Source organism: Vanacampus margaritifer, chromosome 1 (assembly GCF_051991255.1).
Source record: "Vanacampus margaritifer isolate UIUO_Vmar chromosome 1, RoL_Vmar_1.0, whole genome shotgun sequence".
Lineage (NCBI taxonomy): Eukaryota > Metazoa > Chordata > Actinopteri > Syngnathiformes > Syngnathidae > Vanacampus > Vanacampus margaritifer.
The window spans coordinates 61,561,614-61,585,236 of NC_135432.1; the positions used below are offsets into that span (position 1 = coordinate 61,561,614).

At 42.0% G+C, this 23,623-nt stretch overlaps 1 protein-coding gene across 1 annotated transcript in view; it reads right to left on the reverse strand.

Annotated features, from left to right (window-relative positions):
- Positions 1 to 14,465, reverse strand: part of spred1 (sprouty related EVH1 domain containing 1) — a 39,538-nt gene extending 25,073 nt beyond the window's left edge. The window contains exons 1-2 of the mRNA XM_077559927.1: positions 14,002 to 14,465; positions 13,658 to 13,876 (exon numbers count right to left, since the gene is read on the reverse strand). Coding sequence (XP_077416053.1) covers positions 13,658 to 13,689 — 32 coding nt within the window. The 5' untranslated portion in view covers positions 13,690 to 13,876; positions 14,002 to 14,465. The remainder of the gene's footprint in view (positions 1 to 13,657; positions 13,877 to 14,001) is intronic.
- Positions 14,466 to 23,623: the final 9,158 nt, after the last annotated feature.

The window sequence follows — 23,623 nt, forward strand, 5'->3', positions numbered from 1 at the left end:
CATTTGGAAAATCAAATCGTTGAAAATTTGCTAAATCGTGAAATATTAAAAGCTGTTATGTTATGTCACATCCAGATGTTATTGTGAGTTGTAATTTTATACAAGTGGCACTGGCAGAATGCTGGTTTACAAAACATGTTTACAATAGCTACCAGCTACTCAATTGTGGCAATTAAGCACAACCTATGAATGTTAAGTTTGTTAAAACTGATTTAGAATCAGTATATATTATTGTGGTCAGAACAATTTTCACATGATTTAAAAAAATAATAATGAAACCTTTAAATAAACATTTATTGGGTTAATAAGATTAAAATAAATCGGCATCGTCCTGAATAACTGGGGGGAGGGAGGGGGAAAAAATTTTTGATTTGATTTTTGGGCCATATCACCCGGCCCTACATACAACATATTTTATTTACTCTGGCCACAAACTACACGTCTCAAACAATAGTGTGAGCTTTCCCAGGTAGAGGCTTATACCAAACTAATATCCAGCGGATGTGATGTGCTCTACTAATCACCAAACAATGCAGTTTTGTCTCACTAGTCCTACACTTCCAATCAGTAACCATGTAAAAACTCCTCCAAGCAACTCCTGAACAAAAAACCTGAACATGCATTACAATTAGATAGATTCACCCAACTTAAAGATGACTTGACTTAATGAGGCGACAAGTTTAGTATATTCTACTAAGGGCACTAGTATACCAAAAAGTAGCTATGTTTGTTCCACGTTTTGGAAAGGCAAACCCTTTTATCTTTTCTACCTAACAATGTGCAGGCAAAATAAAAGCTGTGCAAGCTACGTAGCTAGCGTTACATCACACCAGTATGAACTGACATAAGTTAGCAATGAACATGAAGTGAAACATTACAACCGTCAAAGTATATTTTGTGTTCTTTCCATTACATTCATGTTTATGTACCATGCCACCACTGTTGGCACATATTTCAGTTCCCTTTTCCGCTTCTAACGATGACTGGTAAAAACGTCTGAACACAAGTTAATAATTCCTTCCCAGTCAGTATAAAACAATTCGGATCATGCCACTCAGCTTTCAAACCAAATAATGATGTTTGCTTTCCAAATATGATTCCTGTCTGTATTCATATTGTGTTTACTCCCTAATGTTGCCCCAAAGTTGGACAGCATTGGCTCTGTGGTATTGGGGTAAGAGAACAACAGCTTCCCTTACAAGCTCCCAGCCCCAACCTTTCTGGTCACACCTTTTTACAGCGCCAAAGAGGCCGTGCGCCACTTTACACCACGACCCCTGGCCTCATCACAATAAAAATGCATTTTGGAGCAATTTACAAGCAGGAAGAGATGGAAATACAGCGGCTGTTAAAGTCCCCCTCACGTCAATAAAGGATGTGGGGGTGATGGGCGCAGGAGGGCCTGTCAGTCAGGCAGGGGTCCCTGGGGTGAACAGAAGGCAGGCGGTGGTGTCGCTCAGCCATGACCAGGGCACAATGACCAGGACCTGACCCTTCAGAAGTACCATCTCACACATGCCAGCACACGGACACTCACAGGGAGGAGGGGGATAGAGGGTCTAGACCCCAAGAGGAAGTTAATGTGCTTTCATTTCGCACCCATTATAGTACAAGACCCCAATGAGGAACAACAGAATTAAAGAACAGTAAAACCAAGCAGATTTTTTTTCTCTCCAGAAAGTGTTAAAGTGCAAAACACACATGGAAATTTAGACCAGGATGGTGCAGACAAAGGCTGTCCACCACGCCCCTCGCTGGGAGTACACAGTCCACTGGACACACAATCGAGAGCGGAAGCACATCAGCTGGCCTGGGCCTGTGAGTCCCATTGAATGGAAGGGGGGTGGTGGTGGGGGGTTCGGAATAGAGAGAAAAGCGCCCCCCCCCCATTCCAAATTATTCCAAGTTATTCTGCTGGATGACTGACTTCATTTCCGACCAAAAGCAAGAGAGAAAAACAGAAGGGAGTTGGAGGGAGGAGAAAGTATTGGAGGACCGTGGGGGAGGAGGTGGTGGCGGGTGGGAACAGGGTGGAGACTGGAGACCAAGGTGACAGTCAACAGCTCCTAAGTGCATGTGAATAGAGTCTTTTCTATTCACAAAAAGGATGTACGCAGGCATCACCGCCGCCATAAAAACGGTTTGCATTAAGGGAATTGGCAATATTTGACTACCGTATTTCCTAATGGATGCCGAGCCCCAATTAGTCACTGGGTGTGTCATCCACTTATAAGTACTTCCCCTCACATAGACCCCTCCCTTTTCCTCTCCAGGAAAAACACAGGTAGTAACTGTATACAGTATATCAGTTCACAGACACTATTGTTCAAACATGTCGTGTAAACTACTTGGTCCATCTGTACTCTGTTGCGAACCAAAACAGCAGCACGTCTCTAAAATATAGAACGGTATTAAGATGTTGTAAACGAGTTCCCTGCAAACTACTAAAGACGATCCGACATTATGTGGAGACAATAGCCGGGTTTAAACAGAGACTTTTTTGTCATTCCAACTGATATCCGAATTAAGATTTCTGGTCAGCTGTTTACATGCGATGTGATCTATTCCGATCTGCCATTTATATGCTCCGCTATGTTAATCAGATCAGCTGTGGGACACGTGGAGATCGATGTAAAAATCATGTGATTTATCTAGATGGAGTTTATTCATCTATTTAGCAAAATCTTGCTTACGAGTTTGTACTTTAAAACAAAGTGCAGAGGATGCGCAAGCCTGGCTATTCCGATTGACAAAAGGAATCTACCGCCGTGTCATTTTCATTCTATCAAGTCATTCATTCATTCTAATCGGAATACATGGCTCCACGTAAACTCAGCTATTATCTTGAACAACAAATGCAGTGGACTGACTGATGTGGTTACTCTGCAATGTTGTGTGCATCCATGTTCATGTTGCTACTTTTCTCCATAACAGTAAAGTCTATTTTCCTTAAAATGCCACTTTAGCTTGACATTGTGCTATCAGCTATTTCTCTGATTCCACCCCCCCCCCCCCCCTAATCAAAGTTAAGACCTCTCATTCCATAAACGTGACCACAATAACGGTGGGAGATATGGACTCAATATTATAATACGACCATTTAAAGAAATGCTATGTTAATACATTTGAAAATGTAGCCTTTTTAAGACTTTTGAATTGCGGATGTAACAGTAAGCGTCCTCTTTAAGATAAGGCTTTGTTTAACATTATTCCAAAAATGTAAATGGTACAAATGAAGCCCCTCACCCTAGTAAGACACCTTCCCCTGGATCGGCAGGTAAATAAATACAGTCCATGGCACTATACTCTTATAGAACGAGAGCTCAAAGAGCATGAGTTTGACGGGTGTTCAAAAAAAAAAACAAAAAAAAAAATTTGGAGTGGAAGGAGGAAGACAAAGTAGGACGTTGTGGTGAAGAGAGGGCGTGATGGTATAGCACGTGCAGACCAGGCAGGCCGGGGCCTCGAGACCGGCTGCTCTAGTGTGTGCCGGAGAAGGGGGATCCTGGGACAAGCATTTCCTAAGTGGACAAAGTGGCCGTTTGTCTGCTCACTCTGGCCCATGGCTCACTAGGCTCCAGTATGCCATCATGCTTGTGCTTGTGTCTCAGTCTTTGGCTTCCTATCCCGATGGTGGGAGGTGGGTGGATGGCAGGGGGGGGGGGGGGGGGGGGGGTGAGAGAGAGAGAAAGGATGTGGCCTGAGCCCGGGGAGCCGGCCAAGTCGCCCTCCCTTCGCTCCGCTCTGTCTCCCCCTTCTACCAAAACCCCTCCCCGCCTGCCTCTCGCCACACAATGGCTGCTTCTCTGCTGAAATTTCACGTTATTGGATGCCGGGCCTGGAGTTTTGTACTCCCACAATGTCCAGGCAGTGGAGCATGCTGCAGGGGAGACACACTCTGCAAGCTAAAAGCTGGAAAACCATTCCTCCTTTCATTAACATCAGAAAAGGGGAGAAAAAGTCCCCCCTCTAAACTCATTTTTTCCATCTGCCCATCGCTCCTCTGTATCAAAAACTAGCGTAACGTTGTCCAGCTCCGCTACACAGATTTGGCTTGTAGGACTCTAAGAGTGTGAGAAAGAAATTCATTAAAATATCATTGGCAAAATAAACAAGCTACTTATCCCAATCCGATTCTGTAGCTTAACCTCTGTTAGGATCTTGGAAATGAAGGGGGATGTGTAAAAGCTAAGTGAGGTTTGAAACAAATCAAGTCAGATTTTTACCACAGACAAGAAAACCAGGTATGAAGTTTAATATAAACAACAACGTGCAATCTGGGCCGCGACCATCGATTCCGGCAGTGCGATTGCCAGCTAGCTAATTAGGCGTGGTTCAAGAGCTCTAAATAACCGGCCAAGTTGAAGGGCAGCACTAAACAAATGACACGACCCAACATGGATGCAGAGCAAATTATGACACAAGGACAACAAGACGGCTCATCGGGGTGCTTTATGTTCGCCGTTAATAAAAGCCGAATCCGTAATTGGACAATGCCCACAAAGCAGGCTGCGTTTGCACGCCTGCTTTATTAGCTGCGCTGAAAGCTAATACTTTGCCTGTAGAAGGAGAAGTGAAAGAGAAATGTTACCGTATCTTCTTGCAACACCTCGAGGGTGCTGGTGAGTCATCTCTCTCTCACAAGAACATTCGGCCAAAGCTACCAACTGACTCAGGGAAAAATAACACTCTGCAGCACTAAACAATGAAAATAAATTTTACCTCAAAATTTATTTTGCTCAGCCGCCCCTTGGACAAAATAGGAAGAAATGTGTTGACAAATTACCTAATTGCTGTCAAGTCACGTTAGCCAGGAGCAAACATAAAACGATGTGCTTGAATGCTGCTAGTGCTTCCTTAGTTGGGCATAAATTATTTATTTTTTTCCTGAATTGGTTGATGGGTTTAAACACTTAGTGGTGATTCAGTCTTTCATATTGGTCAGAGATGCTTTTTCACCGCAATGGAATGAAATATCTGATATCATCTTGATTTGCGTTTACACCTGAAAAAACTAAGGATGCACGATAATATCAGTGGGTGATAATTATTGCCAATAATCGACCAATTTCATGTCATACAGATAAACCAGATGATAAAGAAATCCGCCGATAATAAACTTGCCGCGTAGGTCCATCTGTCGTGGTTGTAGCGCCACACTATCCCTCTCCTATGGTAGTGTCGCATCGCATATTTGTGACTTCATAATGCGTGTGACCTCGTGTTCACAGAAGATGCATCATGGCGACATGGCAGTCGCCAGTGTGGGCTTTCTTTAACTGTGTCTCCCCAAAATGCTTACCCTCGCAGTTTTTTGTTGCAATTTTAAAACATGACAACAGTATTTTATTTTTGCCAAACTCAATATGAGTTACTGGTTGTCTTTGAAGCAGAGATAACAATAAAATTCAGCTTCATAGTGCTTTTACACAATGTTTCAATGTATTTGTACATGTTAGACTTATAGTAGGACTCAAAAGTATATTTGTATTCAAGTTAACTCTTTGACTGCCAAAAACGTTAAATAACGTTTAGTAAAGTCCTATGGAGGAGTGCCAAAGACGTTAAAAGACGTTTTTTCAAAACAGAGGTGAAACTAACCATTTTCTATTGTTGATTACTGAAAAACGGAATAAGGTAGAAACAAACTTTTTTTTCTGATGAAAGATGAGAGTCCAATCTTTCATTTGGTAGTATGTGTGTTTCCATAGTCCAAACACATCATTTTCTGTGGACCTTGAAAGATCAGTCAAAAATGCTTAAATCGGCTGGCACCCACGGTATCCCTTTTCTGAAAACGTCTGGCAGTCAAAGAGTTAATTTGCAACCAATAATCGGCTTACTTATCGGTTATGGACATCGGTTATTTTTGGTTTATCGGAATCAGTTGAAAATAGCATTATCGTGCATCCCTAGAAAAAACAGCAGTCCCATTAACCCCTAGGCGTTATTGTGACCATTTTTTGGCCTTTTGTTGGTTCTGACCAAGCCATTTCAAAATAAAATACTGCCCACGGGTTATAATGAACTAAACAGTGCTTGTGTCAAAGGCAGACTGTTAATTGTTGGATCCACAATAGCTGCTATTTAAAAATATATCAGACATCCAACCCACCATCACCCAAACATGAAAAAAAAAAAAGCCACAGACTAAGTAGATCTTAATTTAAACCACACGCATTCCGGTAAATTAAAACCTTGCGCCTAACATTACCGGGGGGGGGGGGGGGGTCAACAACAGAAGAGGAAGCACAAGTTTTGACTGTTCCACAGCGTCGTATACGGCTGCTTTGATGTTAGAGTAGTCTCGAGGGATTGCGATTCTAATTGTAGTTATTCTAACTATAGCAGGGGTAAGGCGCTAGGCTGGGAAGATGCAGGGATGAGGCATTAATGCTATATCATACTATAGCAGATCTTACTGTGAGAATTTGGATAGTTACTATCATCAGTACTACCAAGTCCAGGTTCACCAGCAATTATGTCCCGACTGGACTTTTTCCAGCAATGTTAGTGTCACTTTTTGGAATAATAGAATAGCTGTAAAAAATCGATCAAGTGACAGTCATAAGTCAGTTAATTGTGCGGAATTGATCGTGTCTTGAACCAATCTCATCGAGTTTGCTATCTAACAAAGTACCACATGAAATCTGCTATGGCAAGCTGAGAGACATCTGTGTTATAGCTAACTCCTCAAACGATGTGATCGTTTACAAACCAAATACACCCACAAAAAAAATTAACGGAAATGTAGGAAGAAAATTCAATCAAATAACAATCCCTAGGTCAGTATAAATGTAACTTTTAAACAATCCCAAAGGCAATTCGAGGTTAAGTATATGGCACAAATATGGTGGATATACTACGCTATCTTTATTATGCTGAGGTAATGCTATATTATAAAGTTATATAATTACATAGTTAAAAAAAATTGTTTGGTTCGTTAAACTCACTTTCAAGTAACCCAGAAACATCTTTCAAATTTTCATAACATAGCATCATTATTTTTTTGTACAAAAATTTGGTCAATGTTTATTGAACGCTTTTTCTTGCCAAGTTGGATTTAAGTTATAACTATAGCAAGCTGCCAGTCAAAAAAAAAAACAAAGATTTCCAGTATGATCTTCCTCTACAAAATGATTCATTCACCGAATGATTATATGAAATGCAATGATTTAAGATCTAGGCATATCTCGAGAAACACACACACCAGCAAAAAATACATTTGGCACGCACAGAAACCCCTTCCTGTTCTCAAAGGGTTTTGGGAACGCCATCAAAGAAACAAGGTTTAGGATTTACATCTGTGCCCTTTTATGTCTGCGGCCTCGCAGGGAAGAACTATCTCAGGCCAGCTGCAAGCAAAAAGCTCGCAACAAGGCGCAGCCTTCATGGTTCCCACATGCTGCACAACTGCAAACAATATCCACGATTGAGACGCTTATTGCTCAAAGCGTCTCCTCACAGGCCCTGAGATACGGTCTGTGAACATCACAGGCCCTCCGTGACCAAGACAAAAAGAGCACGTTTTGATGTTGCGGTGCTGACCCCCCGAGCCGCATTGAGGTGTTTGTCTGAAAAGGTATAATGTGCCCTCAACAGTGCTGACATTTAAAGCACTTTAAACACTCAAAGAGAAAATGAAAAAATGTAATAGGGAAGTGGCTGAGCTTTTTAAAAAACGCACAGAATCCAGACCTGACTCCAACCATGGGAATGGAACATGCTCTCCGTCAGAGGCAGTCTGAGCAGTCTGGTTACTCAGATCACCGCTGCCATTAATCACCCCAAACAATCACACGGCGGCTTCTAGAACAAGCAGACACTGGATCATAAATATTGTGTCTGCTAAATAACTTTCGGAAACCTCTCCCACTGAGAGCAAATCATTCTGCTATACAGGAGCTGTGCGACTGAAGTAAAAAAATAAATAAAAATGTATTACGTCAAATAATAATCTTTATCAGAACAAAGTTGCTGCTTGAGCATCTGCTATTGCTGTTTTACAACTAAAAGACAAGTTCTCAAATGACACCAGTTCAAGATAACTCTTTGACTGCCAGACGTTTTCAGAAAAGGGATGCCGTGGGTGCCAGCCGATTTAAGCATTTTTGACTGATCTTTCAAGGTCCACAGAAAATGTTGTGTTTGGACTATGGAAACACACATACCAAATGAAAGATTGGACTCTCATCTTTCATCAGAAAAAAAAGTTTGTTTCTACCTTATTCCGTTTTTGAGTAATCAACAATAGAAAATGGTTAGTTTCACCTGTTTTGAAAAAAAAACGTCTTTTAACGTCTTTGGCACTCTATAGGATTTTACTAAACGTTATTTAACATTTTTGGCAGTCAAAGAGGTATTAGCACTACGAAGACGAAACGTTAGGAGTCTTACACTCACATGTCTGGATTTTAATGGAGATGAAGTACAAAAGGATGGATTGGAGGCGAATAAATGCATCTCACAACCAATCCTATGAGGTTGCATCAATTTATTACTTAAGCAATGGGATCCACAGAGCATCCTTTAAACCAGTGGTTCTCAACCACGGTCCCCGAGTAGCCCTATCCAGCCTGTTCTCCATGTCTCCCTCAGCCAGCACATGTTTCAAACGATCAGTCAGCTCTGCATGAAGCCTGATAACGATCCTCAGCTGTGTTGGCTGAGGGAGACATGGACATGCTCATTCTATGTTTGTTTTTTTTAAACTGCACAAAGATGACAGCCACTGGTCTCCTTGCTATTACCAGTTTAATACAAACTTCTGAAATAATATGCTCAACTTGGCGTTAATGTTTTCATTTTTGGTAAATGATATTCAAATAAGTGGAGGCATTGATCATGTTAATGGTTTGTTAAAAATAATTAGGAAAAAAGGTAAATATCTAGATCGGATTAGCTAGTAAAACGTACGTGTTCAAGCTCGCATCCTGCCATTGGCAAGGACTCCAAAAATGTAATCTTTAAAAAAATAATAATAATAAATAAAAAATCAGGAAATTATTTAGCTTAACATAAGGGTTGCAGGATATCAGCAATCACCCAGGCCCATAAAACACGAGGCCCAGCAGCTGAAGTAGCTGTCTCCCTTTGTCGTTTCATGACTTGATGAGGGCTGTTTGGGAGGAATGCGTTTAGAAAGCGCCGCCACAGGAATGGGAGTGCAAAACAGCCACAGGTGATAAGATCACAACACCCCGCATGGCAGATAAAAATGCTGAGCTGTCAAATCAATCACACAGATAGGAAGAGGACACAGTGTGAGGGACCGCCAGAGATCACCTGACCGGCAACAAGACAATAGCGCGGAACAGCAGGAGTCTTGAGACAATGGGGGCCCTTCGCCTATACATGATCATTTCACTACAAGCAATACAAGGCCAAATGACCTCACGCTCATAAAGAATGGAGGAACACTTTATTGGCCACCAATGACAGCAATCCACCAGCTTTAGTTGTAATTACCTTTTACGATACATGGCAAGCGAGATGCATTACATGAAGCTTGTGGACCTTACCTGCAAAATGCGGTATTTGCGTAACCATAAAATGAAAGAAGTATCTTTCCCTCAGTTCCTGTCCGTGGGCGGTCATCCAAACAGCCCAGTGGGCATCACTGGCATGTCATTATTACAGTGATGTTACTCTACTTTGTACTTCAGTCAGTCAGAACTAGGGGGTGTTAGGAAAAATCGATTCGGCAATATATCGCGATATTAAAGCACGCAATTCTCGAATCGATTCGATATGCGGCTGAATCGATTTTTAAACATCTATTTTTTCAACAAAACGTCTTACTTAGGGTTAGGATTTAAACATTAAGCATGGAAGAATGTTATATTGATGGAACATTAAGACTTAATATTTTATTTCAGTGCTGTTCAAACATGAAACAGACCGCAACCTGCTTGTTAAATGCAGTGGCTCAGTTATGAGCATGAATTTTCAGATAAATAAATACATTTTCATACAAATCTTACAGTGTACATGTACAAGTTTACTGATTAGTATTTTCTAAATTTGAGTAAAAAAAATCAATTTATAGATTCGCATCGGGATTAATCTGTATCGAATCGACTCGTGACCTATGAATCGTGATACGGATCGAATCGCCAGGTCACACCCCTAGTCAGAACTATAGTTCAACCTAAAATTACTTGTACAGACGCTCCCCTACTTATGAACATTCGAGTTGCGAACAACGGTACATACGAACATTTCTGCGCGTACAGTATGTCGAAAAATGTTTGGAAAGAAATGCTGCAAGTTAGATTTTGTATTGCGCGTAGTGCTTCTTTCCGCCGCTAATACCAACAATTGGCGCTGTGAGAGCTCATTGGAGGCTGAGAAACGTGGCGAAGGAAGAAAACGCCGGTCCCCATGAAGCAGGAAATAACTTTTGAAGCCGATTCCAGCGACGACGAAGAATCTCTCATGATATAAAATCTTCCTCTTCCTCCTCCTCCATCATCTCCTTAAGCATCGAGTACATCTTCCAAAAGTAAGTTAAACTTCATTTTATTTACCTTATTACGTACATGTACATACTGTGTGTGTCTCTCGCTCTCTCTCTCTAACATACGTAGTACAATACAGTACTGTACGTATTCTCTCCATTTTATTAAAAGTTTTTTTCAGTACAAACCAATGCAGGTTACTTGTACAAGCCTTAAACATACTTATATAAACCTTCAATATACTTATATAGGCTTTAAACATAAATTATAATACAAAATATAGCACTGAAGCAACTTACGAACAAATTCACCTTACGAACGATCGTCCGGAACGTAACTCGTTCGTAAGGTGGGGAGCGTCTGTATGTCGGAACTGTCAGAAACCAAGGACCCCTTGTAACTGCTTTTGCCAATGGGAAATGCGCATTAGTGGTTGCTTTATTTTTTTCCCCCGTAGAGTAAGGCCAACAACTATGGAAAGAAATCTAGCTACATGGAAGATGAAACACAGTATATGCAGTAAAAAGCAAAATTAGTATTGCAAAAGAGGACAGGGAGGAATAAAGCCTTTACGAGTGACGGCGGATCAGCACCAATTAGCAAGGTCACGCCACAGAGTGTTTACTGTACATTAGTTTGGACTATCTCCCCATCATTCCTTGTCCATCTTGTGACAAAATTAGTAGGCAAGTCAAATCAAATGACATCATCATTTGTGTAACCGTGCCTTGTAAATAAATAAAGGACAAAAGAATGAAGACGGCTGCTGTAACGTTCAGTATCTCGCTCCCTCTGTGTTTCTATGAATCATACACCCAGCAAGACAGGTGGTGGAATCCTAGCAACAATATTTGGATCACTTCGCCATCTTAGCAGCCGCCATTACGCGGAGAGGAACAAACCATAGCACATCGTGTAGGCCCAGTCGCAGTGTTTCCTAACGTGCAGGCCCTGTGGCTGCTTCCACTGTTGAAGGCAAGCACAAGAAATGGCTACAATTCACATATGTCCATGCACGATCACATCACTTCTATAAATAAAGATTTATATTGCTACACTATCGAAGCATGACCAAGAGCGATTCTGTAGCAGTAGTGTGAACGCCGTTTGGTGGCGTTTTCAAAACATAAATCCGATTTAGTTCAATTGTATTTGAAGCCATTTGCTCCATTATAAAAACCTTCAGCGTTGCAAGGAGGATTTTAAGTAACATTTTAACAACCGCTAACGTCATGGAAAAATACAACACAATATCTATTGATCACAAGTGACAAGCATGTGTCAGCTCGTGCAAGAAGCGAACGTAGCAATCAACGCCTTCACTCAGTGTTACTTGTCAAACCGCATGACTTAAAAAGATACAACTTAACGTTTACAACAAGCTTAACAGGACCTGAAAAAAAGCTGAAACTAAGCAAAATACAACCAGTAATAGCACTAAACTGCTGGCCAGCCAGTCTCCAAATATCATGACACTGAAACATTCAGTGGATTTAAGCACTGCAGAAGTCGTATTCTGGTGGAGCAGAAAGCTAACGAAAAAGGCAAAATGCAAACAGAATTTACCTTGCAGGTTGGTTCAAATGAGGTTTAGTGAGGTGCACTGACACGCAGTACGACTGGTTAATGTCCACAGCGTCTATGACATTTACGGCATATTTACGAGGCATATCAGTTGTTCCAGGGACCAGGACTAGTGTAATAAAATATACATTTCAAATCCAAACTAAAAAGTACAAATTTTGCACTTCAAAGTCTAATGCACTTTCCCAGCTTTCTTTGCCAAGCCTTCATGCACTTCTGGAAGGATTCTCTTCTCCGCACCTACAGGCAACCCCTCTTAAGCTTGGAAAAGGGGGAAATAAAAAAAAATAATAATAATATTAATCATACGCAAATAGGTTACGTGAGTAGGGAGGTTGCTCCATAACTACGATGTTTCAAGGAATGCCGGATGCTCAAAGCTTTTTGAACAGGCACAAGGTACCACGCCACTACTCTCACCTCTTCTCGCACACTGAATGAAGCAAATACCCCAGGATGTCTGGTTGCTCACCTGACCGACACCGAATGTAAAAACTTGCCGTTTGTATTTGAAATATATATTTTGTGACATCAGTCCTGCTGGAACTTTGCTGACACACCTCGTAGGTGGTTCGACCTTCGATTCTAGAGAAAATACAGACGCACACACTAATTCAGGTATGTTACGTAAACGCATAGTTCAAGGACAAAAGCATCTATGCAACGTATCACCGCCCTGCCTTCTGCGAGACAAGTAATGGGAGATTCGGAACATGGGTGTGTTTGACACATTAAAAGCGTGACAGTGTAAATGGCTGGGGGGCGAGGGGGGGGGGGTGAAGAGAGAAAGAAAGGGCAACAGCACATGACTTCCTCTGTGACAAATACATTATCAAAAGACACAGAACAGTGTTGATGTGTTGCGCACGAACAAACGCGCACGCACACAAACAGAGAGAGATGGCGTGAAAAGGAAATGTGATCATTGTGTGACCGCGGCTGCAATGCGAAACAGCGTACAGTTGAATGTGAATGGGGCCTGGCAGGTACTTTATGAATGGAGGGGATCATGTGACCGCAGCACCTCCCGAAGCAGATATTTCTCACTGGCTGTCAACAAGCGCACACAAGGGATCAGCCGTGTAAAATAATACCCCCCAAATATTGTAAAAACACCAAAGGGGTTCGGGACAGGAAAATAAGTACCCATTTATACGACGTTTCGACGACTTACGAGACGCTTGTGGAGCGTTCGGGTGTCAATTTTAAGCGTTTTTTTTTTTATGAATGGAGCTATGTAAATGAGCGTGATTGAAGAAAAAAAAAGATCTTCCGCCTTTTGGAAATGAAACATCCATTTTAAGGAGTTTATTGTCATTTTTACGACGACGATGTGCATCCCCGTTATTGTACATAAGCGTATGAATGCTTAAAATGGCGTTTTTCGCCCTTGTGCTGTAGTCTACATATTAGTACACATTCGCTTGAGGCTTTTAAATGAATTACACGCCAAAATGAGCGTGAGTTGTTGAGGATTATACTCATGACGACACCCATACACGCCATTCAAGAATATACATTCATATAAGCCGTGTCGTATTTATGAAGCAGCATACGTCACGATTGCGTAGCAGCAACATGCTAAGGGCACAAAAATGAGAATTTGTACTCACTCGTTGTTTGGATTTGTTGAATCTTCACTCATTTTCTTCCTCACGGGGATCCGAGTCCTAGCACTAGCATCGACGGCGCTGTGACGGCGGGACAAAATAGTACAAAATTCACCATTTTCCTCCACATACGTTCAACTGAGCCGTGTTTTCGTTTGGTGTTTATTAAGGGTGGGGTGATCGGTAAAAGCGTAAGAATGCTCCCCCTCGGTGGAAAAAAAACTGCAAAAAAGAAAAGAAAAAGGAAAGAACTGAAGCTAGCGTTAGCCGTTAAATTGCAAGGAGGAAGAATGACAATTTCGCCTTCTCCTCCCTGGAAGTAAAATCCGACCACGACATAAAATTACCCATCTTCTTTCCAAGCAAACTCCGGTTTGGTGGGTAGATAAAATTAAAAACACAAAAACAAATAGTCCCCGTCGCGTGTGTATATATCCTCAAAAAACACAGAAAATGTTGAAGCCCGTCACGTTCGGCGGCGTAATCGTCGTGGCTTGCTGTCGAGCATCCATTCGCCAACTTGAAAGCTCTCCGGGACGACACTTGAAGCAGCGCCTTGTTGGAAAGCCAGCCTCGCTCCGCCAACGTGTCCGAGTAATGTCCGCTTAAAGGCAAACTCGACGCCCGGCAGGGAGCTGGAAGGGAGGGAGAAGGGAGTCGTGGTTTCTCCACAAAGGTTCGTTAGGAGGGAGAGAAAAAAAATACTTTTTAATTTCCCCCCTCAGAAGTTGCCGTACATCTGCTTTAATCGAACTCCATTTTCAACAAGGGGAGGGGAGGCATCGGGAAACTGGGCGGATGTGTCGACCCTCTCTCTCTCTCTCTCTCTCTCTCTCTCTCTCTCTCTCTCTCTCTCTCTCTCGCTCGCTCTTTCTCTCTCTCTCTCTCTCTCTGTCACTCCAGAAAATTAAATCCTTCCGCGGCGTGCTAGAAATGTTTAATTTCCACGCGCCGCCGCGCGATTTATGTTATTTCCGATAATCTGTCTTTCAGTCCTACTAATAATGAGTCACGTTAGTGACAAACGACGAGAGACAAGCGCGTGTTTCCGGAGTTGACGCAAAGTAGTCCCAGTGGCGCTTCTCCCAAAAAGAAGTTTCCCTTCAATCACGCATTACTCCGAGATAGCACGCGACGTAGAAAATAATCCCAGCGGAAGGAACTTGGTCATTAAACTTGATATCTGTGCCCCAGTCGTTCCTTTTCACAATCTTTACTTTATTCCAACACTTCCTGTAGAAACATGGAAATAGTGTAGACGGCGAACGAGCACACGGGCAGGCACAACACGTGGAATTACATCAGATCCCGTTCATGATTTCTGGTCAAAACAAGTTAGCGCTGATCTAGAAATTGCATGAAAAACATCAAATGCAACCTCAATTTCCTCCATTGTTTTATTGAAAATTCACCACAACAAAAAGTATGTACTCGCAAAAATTTGTTATTTTAATGTTTATGCACAATGTTGCCTATATTCGAGTTGTTTTAGCAATGCTATCATGAATATGAAGAACTAGATTACTTGTTGGCCTACTAAGTAGAGGACATACCTTCCACATGTCTAACATAAGTACAATATACTGTGTTAACAATGCACGGTGTGTGTACGTTAGTTAGGCTGTTACTTCCTAGTTTATGGAGGATGTCATTAAATGGGCGGTACCATTATGATTCCAGGGTGGGGGTGGAAAATGTAACGATTCGGTTCTGTTCCATCAAAATCAACTTTCCGATTCAAATTGGTTTTAATTACACTCTTAATTAATATATTATTGAAATAAACCAAATATGGTTTATTAGGATTATAACAATACATCCAAATTAACACTCCCCAATCCCCATAGCCTACTATTTCCGCACCGTTTGGCAATAAAGCCACACACGAAGTTACCACAGGTGTTTTCAAATCATTTAAAAGGTTTTGCGGCGCAGAATTGTTGGCCCAGATTGCATAATATTCAAATGTTATTGGACTGTTGTGCGGCGTGTGGAATGGCAAGAGATCAAGCTAAACGATTCTGTCCTGTTGTCATAGTGACAGCTTGTTGTATAAGAACTTTTTCTTTTTTGATACGCGCTTGTGCCACGTAAAATGTATCACCCAAACCAAGCTGACTTGATTTTGTACGGAAGACAAGACAGGATAGACTTGATTTTGCATGATGCATTTGATGTTCTCAGGGTTTGCTCTGACTGTCAAGGACTGGATTTGGCGCCCAAATCTGATATTTCATATTTAGTATTGGTAGTATTTATTGATAATTACTGCCGACGTTGACTCAATTTTAACTGTTTACTTGACTTTTGGCCATCATGTAGAATGTTTCAGGTGTCCAGTAAATGTAAAAGCAGTGATATCGGTTGGTTGCAATGTAAACCCAACCTTAGTTACCTATTTCCTCAGCACAAGTGATGTCATCTTCAGTCGACACTCGACAGCAAGTGAAAAATGTTTTTTTAAAGGTATTGATTGTAGATAAAAAATAATTAACTTATCAAATTAATTCTAGACAAAATATTAGCTTTTTACTGCTGAAAATGACTCAATATCCCTTTAAGGCCCCAGCAGCTGAACTCAACATCTTATATTGTACCTATGATTAGTGTACGAGTGCCTGCTTTTCTCACAAGGCTACAATTTTTTGGTGTCCTGATTGCAGGGTGGTGAGTAGTAAAGGTATCGAAGCTGGAGGGGACAGGCATGTCTGACAGGTTGACCACTAAGAACATCACATGTACTCATTCGTGTGATGCACTAAATGCCTTTGTTGTTCATGCTGCATTGTCTTCATTTTGTAGGGACATGGGTGACGTTTGTCTTATGATAGCGATCAAGGATGTTGGATCGGATGGAAGGTCAATACGGTTGAAAAGCCCTTGAGGAAAACACATACTTGAGATGGTCTAAGTTCTGCAAATAGCCTTAAAGTAAAATATGCGGGCATCTGAAAATGACGAAAACTGGACCTAAATGTACATTTATAGTTCTGTACTGTATTGTAAAAAATAAAATAAAAATAAATACAGTCCCAATAACACATTTGGAAAATGTGTTGCTTTCAGCTGCTGTAAATTCTGCCCCTTTACTATTTCCTATTGTTTGTATGCTGTGCGTGGGTTTGATTGTAACCCGATCCAGCCGGGGGAAGCTGGTGTTTAGGGTGAGGTGGACGGGCCCTGCTTGCTGCCTGAGGGGTGTTTATTTGGGCGGCTTCACTCAGCTTCCCTGTAATCATGGTCCAACCCCACAGGATAGAGGGGATAAATGAATATGTTGGAGGGGAAGTTGCAGATGACTATTTACCATTCTCATGGGGACGAGAGGGAACAGCATGGGAGGCGTGTGTTTGTGTGTATGTAAAGGGGGGGCATCTTGAAACATTTGCAGATGTTTGTGCGATGGAACATGGACCAAGGGGAATGTTCTGACCACCGCAATCTGTTAATGAGCCGGACTCCTGCAACGGAAGCATTCGGCCATGTGGCTTCTACTAAAGGACTTCTTCATTTGGATCCAGATTCAGAGGTGGTGTCCTTCCAGAACCAGTAAATACCAGAAGTGGGGGATTTGAGTCACAATAAAGTAATTGACAATACAAGACGGGCTTGGGACTTCAAAAAGAGAGGCTTCAAGCTTCGGACACTGAGACAGACACCCGTTGCTTCGCACCCGTGGGGCACAAAGGCGGAAGCGCAAGTACTGGGACGCGGCCCACACGTCGCAAACCGGAAACGGAAACAAAGTTGATGGGTGAAAACACGGAAGTCGGAAGTCTCGTCTCCTCTGTGGCATAAAGTCCATTACAAAATCTATAAATGCTTTCACAACTTGACCATTCTGCAAACACATGTATTTACATTGCCTTTACCTATTCTGTACATCAAACAGTGCCATCCATGTCAAGTGAAAAAACAGAAAATACAACACCGCTAGCCCACACAATAACCTGCAAAATGCACAAAAAACACTTTTTGCTAATCCTCGGATGTGATGACACGATCTGCTTCTTTACTAGATGCACACTTTTGGATCCACCGTTATTGTCTTTCTTCTTTCATTTTCTTGTACTGCTGAAAAATGGATGGCGGGCCGCAAATGGCCCCCAGGGCTGTAGTAATTTCTGTTAAAATACTGTGCTAACATGTCATCTTGGAAGTTAGAATGAGTGTGGGAACATGTGAAGCAACCAGGAAATCCCCTGCAGGCAAAACTGTTTGGAGTTTATTTACTCAACTGTAGATGGGGGATAGCGTCTTTTGTTTGGACGGGAGTGTACAAAAAAAGCATTTTAGAATGATAGTAAACAATTTTCTAAAGTACTTGAAGTCAAACTGGAGTTTAAAACGAAATAGAACCCATAAGTTACGAAGCTCTCCTGGACATAAACATAGACGCACACAGCTCTGTGGAGCAAAAACCTGTCAGAGTCGACTGCAACGTTAGCCGTCATTGAAGATGACATCTTGACATTACCTGAGCTTGGCACTCCAGTTTGTTGTTGTTGTTGTTTTACTGGTGTCAGTAGGTGTTGCTGTTTTGGTTAACATACCGCATCACTAAATCAACTTTACTCATGTATAAATTTAAGACAAAAATTAAAGACATTTTTGGTATATTTACAGTTTTAGTTAGTTTTATAAAATGTAAAATGTGCTTTGTTATTTTGTAATTTAAATAAAAAAATATTTTTTTTAATGTTTTTTTATTATTATGTTTTTTTTTTTTAATCATTAAAAGGAAAGTCAACCCCTTTCTTTACAACAATATGCTTTATGCAGCCCAACTGGGCTAAACACCGCCGTCAACCAATCACGTCTCACCTGCTTTCTGAAGCTGAGCCTTGATTGGTTGTTACCTGTGCCCTGAGCAACGGTGATGTCATTTACAGTCTACAACAACTGGCAAAATGTCCGCCCTCTGAGACGGGAACAAAAGAAGTGGTAGATTTTGCCATTTAACTGAAGTTTTTTTTTCTTCCAATTTTAGTTCAGGTTATTTTATAAATTTTCGTGAACTTTAATAACCTTTGTCAAAGTCGACTGGAATACTTTTAACATAATGTTAGATTGTCCACACTTCTGTTAATGTCTGGTGTTATTTTGGCTAGCAACAGAGGATCATCAGTTAACTCTTTCCTCTTAGTCCGATTTGTTTTTTTCCCCTAATGGGTGTCTTGTCGAGGGCATGGTGTTTTCAGTTTGAGGAAATAACGGCGCACATACACTTTTCTGAACAATCCCCCCCCACACACACACACACACAGCTCTTCAGCTGCTCTCCCCCCATGGGCCTCCTCCACCTAATCCTCTCCCGCTCATCTGGGAACCACCAGCAGCACCCCTCCATGAAGAGATGCATTGTGCCGAGATTATTTGATTGTTTTCAGATGTCGGCGCTTTTCCGACACAAACGCAGGGGAGGGACGGGGAGATCAGCCTTTGGGCCAATAGACACTCTGGGAAGGGTGGGGTCCGATGTTGGGACGCACGAGTCACAGGAAGTGACCCCCGCAAAGGCCGATGACAAACAATGCGGTCTCACAAACTTCTGCAGTCCTCCACTATGGAACGTACCACTCCTGCCAGATCTAAAGGGGTGGTGGCACTTGTAGGCGGAAGGAAGGGCGGCGTTTGTTCTCTCTCTTTCTCCCTAATGCGGCGTCCATTCATTGTGTGGCCAGGAAGCCACTTCACTGATGAAAAGTCGCCACATGGGAAGGGGAGAGAAGTGGGCCCAAATCGGAGGTGGGGGTGTGGGGGGGGGGAGTGAAAGAAAGGCGGGAATTGGCTGAAGAAAATGCTCAGAGGTGGAAGCAGGGGGAAAGGGGAGGACAGCGATGGGAATAGAGGAAGGGGAGCGTGACGGTGACGGAGAAATGGTCTCGTCAAGCGTGGGGTCCCGTGCCTGTCCATTAGCATGAAACCGGCAACTTGTGTGCAAGGGGAAGCAGCACATTAACACTGAATGGCGCTTTTGTTCTCAATGCCATGCAAGCCTACAGATTACTTTGAAACAAGGCGAGCGTCAACAGGAATTCCCACTCCCATTATTCCCCCCAACTGTTCCCATTTGATTCCCTGCATGGCAAACCTACAGGGAACCTGAAGTGCCGGATAAATGAATAAGAAAACAGAATGTCGGCATAGGAAGGGGCTGCATAACACCGCCCCCGTGCGCTGCGTCACGCGTGACTCACCGCAGCAAATTGCGAGCGCCGTATGAACTTCACAGCGAGGCTAGCTGTACATTCACGCCATGCGCTTTAAATAGCTTGGCCTCCTCGCCCAAGCACTGAAGACATCCACGCATTGAGAAAATGATTCAATCATACACAAATTAAAGAGGCACACATTTTCAACTTCGCATATGTTCAGATTTCATTAGATTTCCCTCATAGGAAATAAAAGAAATGGCAATTGGGATGAATGAGCACCAGTTTGTCTCGCAGTTTCAAAGTCTTTGTTTAAATCTTCACTTAACATGCTCGCAAGGGTTTTCTCTTGGTACTCAAAATTGTCCATAGGTGTGAATATGCGGTGCCTTGAGAGACAAGTGAACAAGCAGAAAAGAGGAGCATAATGCCACTCCCAGATTAAGTTGACTGTCAAACGAATCATAAAAAACGAGAATGACGCATTGTGTATTTAAAACCAAACGACTTCCTAAAGAAAGGCTCCGCTAGCTTAATGCTAACATAGGGTGACCAGCTGTCCCAATTTCTACGGGGCAGTTTTGTTTTGAGCATTAGGTCCCTCATTTTGTCCCGCTATTACAAAGGTCGTGTCCCGGCGTCCTTTTTTTTTTTTCGCATAAAAGCATTAAAAAAAGGCAATGACGCATTGTGTATTTAAAACCAAACGACTTCCTAAAGAAAGGCCTTGCTAGCTTAATGCTAACATAGGGTGACCAGCCGTCCCGCTTTCCACAAGACAGTCCCGTTGTGAGACTTGGGCCCCTCATTTTGTCCCGCTATTATACAGGTCATGTCTTGGCATCCTGTTTCTTCGCATAAAAGCATTAAAAAAAGACAATGACACATTGTGTATTTAAAACAACCAAACGACTTCCTAAAGAAAGGCCCCGCTAGCTTAATGCTAACATAGGGTGACCAGCCGTCCCGAATTCCACAAGACAGTCCCATTTTGAGACTTGGGTCTCTCATTTTGTCCCGCTATTACACAGGCCACGTCACGGTGTCCTGTTTTTTGGCCATGTGTATGTCTATGGGTGAGACGATACAGGTAACTGTAATGATATGTGGCCCAGGATAGCGATAATATCACAATACACAATTTTAAAGATATTTGATATATTATCAGAAAATTTCTCAACGATATATCACGATATTCAGTATGTGAGTGATAGTGAAAACTTGCCGACTGTTCTTCTTCACAAATAGTGTCTAGACCCCAGTTCTTCGCCACTGCTTCTGCCTACTCTACCGCCATTTAGGAGATTAGCGCCCCCCCAAAACAGGACAGGAGAGATTCGGTACTGACGGTGACAGCAAAGGATCACAAAAGTCACGGTTCGGATCAGATCACGGATTTGAGTCACAGATTGAATCGTTTTTTTTGAAATGTGAAACAAAACAAGATAAATTTATGTATTTTATGAAAAACATTTGCCCATTAAATTAAAAAAGAAAAATTAACAGTCTGCCAAATTTCCAAACACAGTAAACACAAAAATGAACCTGAACCAGTTTTTACACCAATTGCACATGTCCTGTCTACAAAAATAGAGTCTATAGTGTTACTCAAGGTGGTCGCTGAACTTAAGTCTCACATAACATCTTGCATGATGATGGGTGCCTTACAAGGCACATTTTCCCATTGTAATTTGGTTGAACTGCAAACTGTAGCACTTCTGGAGTGTTTGGAAATACTACTGTACCATGTAAAACTATACTTACTAGGTAAGGTTGAATAGACTGTGTGTGTGTGTGTGTTGGGCCAATATTTTGGGATTTCACAGAGTTGTGGGGCCCACCCGTCCTTGTGGGGCCATTTTGCTGGGCCCCAAAAGTTTAGACCTCTTTTTGAGGGTCAAGACTTGGTTTTAGAGTTTAGGTTTGAATTGGGTTATGGTTGAGGTTAGGGTAAGGAATGGGGGTAAGCAATCATTTTTGATGGTTGGGGTTAGGGGAAGGGGCTAGGAAATGCATTATGCCAATGAGATGGCCCCACAAAGATAGCACCGTGAGGATGCGTGTGTGTGTGTGTACACTGGAATGCACCTGGCCTGATATGCAGGCACAGGAATGCTGAATACCTTCTTCTCTCGCCCAGGGAGGCAGGGCTGGAATGTGGCCCAGGCCCCATTCTTCTTCTTCTTCTCTCTAGTGCGCACGCACACACATACACGCACACACACGCACCTGTGTGTTTGTGTGGGCTTTTATGTTCAGGTTCAGGGGACGGGTTGTGGTGGCGGTGGCGTGATGTGGGCGTGGATGCAAGAGCTTCGATAACCAAACTTGAGTCACGCAGTACAACTGTAGTCATTCGCCCTCAAAATGTTTTATTTCCTGAAAAAAAAGACCTTCAAAGTCAAAGAAAACATCGAACAGTCATCTTGGATGACTTCAGCAAGACTTCAGATCAGTGACCAGCAAGCTGCAGCAGGGGTGGGCTAAGTAGAGTCCATTTCATTCTTTAATCCCAGTTACTCTTTACGTTATCAAAAGTCCTGAAGTATTTGTTGCTTAATTTGACTGTTTTGTTTCCAAAAATTCACTAGTTAAAAAAAAAAAGCCCAGGAAATAACTGGTTTGTTGATTTAATAATATGTCAAAACTAGAGAACTGAAATAAGGTTAAAAAAAAAAATCTGTTTAGCAATTTTACGGCTAACTCAAGGTCATTCACGTCAGGCCACGCCCCTTAATGGCATACCAACATACCACACAACATTCAACACATGAATATTACAGTAGTCCAGTAATTACAGTTTATATAACCTTTTTTTTTAACATTCTTTTTTATTGTTTGTTGTCAAGTTCTTTTGGTTCTTCATTAAATACACAAAATCCAAAAAGTCTCGTTCTGTAAGTCAAGGCAATGCCTAACTAACCATCTCTACGCTTAAGACATTTTAGGACAAGTCTCGAATAAATCTGTTCACTTGATGATTTCCTATTTGTTTTGAAATTTGAACTTTACTCCGAAGTCAACCAGCGTCACATGTTGCCGCGGCATGCGTTATTTTAACATGTGGCAAAGGCAGACGCAATTTCGATGACGCTCCCTATTATTTACACAACAGCTACCTAGAAACAATACAAACAAGCACATAAATTTTGACAGGGACATAAATAGGAGCGTGTCGACGTCCTTCTCTTTTCCTGCTGCGGTTTGTAAGACACGCTAGCCATGCTCGGCTCAGCCACTGCGCCGAGTAAATTACAGAGACTAAAGGAAACGTGGTCGTGGAGGGGGGGATTCGGCCTCCGTGGTTTATGTGTCTGTCACTAACAAATACACACACACGCATGCTTGAAAACTTTCCAGTCTTAATCGATCCATGCAGCTTGCTTCCTTTGCTTGGAATTGCTTTTTATGGAAAGCATTTTGAGCATTTATTCCATATCTTTGATATCCAGCTAACTGGTAAAAACCATTCAGCAGACTAAACAGGACATGATTTTAAAAGTAACTAAGTTAGATTATTTTAGTTATTGTGCTTTATTAGTTACATTCAGCAGCTGCATAACGACACAACGGAAGGGTGAACACAATACCAGAGTATAAGCCCTACTTTCAGACCTAAATCATAGCGTTCTCTAAGCTAACATAGCACCGAACTTAGCATAATATGCTAATTTAGCACATACAAGTAGGTACTTCACAATTGGACACACACAAAATGGCGGCATGAACTTTTCATGGCCACACCTTCCAGGAGGAGATAACTTCTTTATCTTTGAAAATATGTGAAACAGGCTACTTCTAGCTTATAAATAAT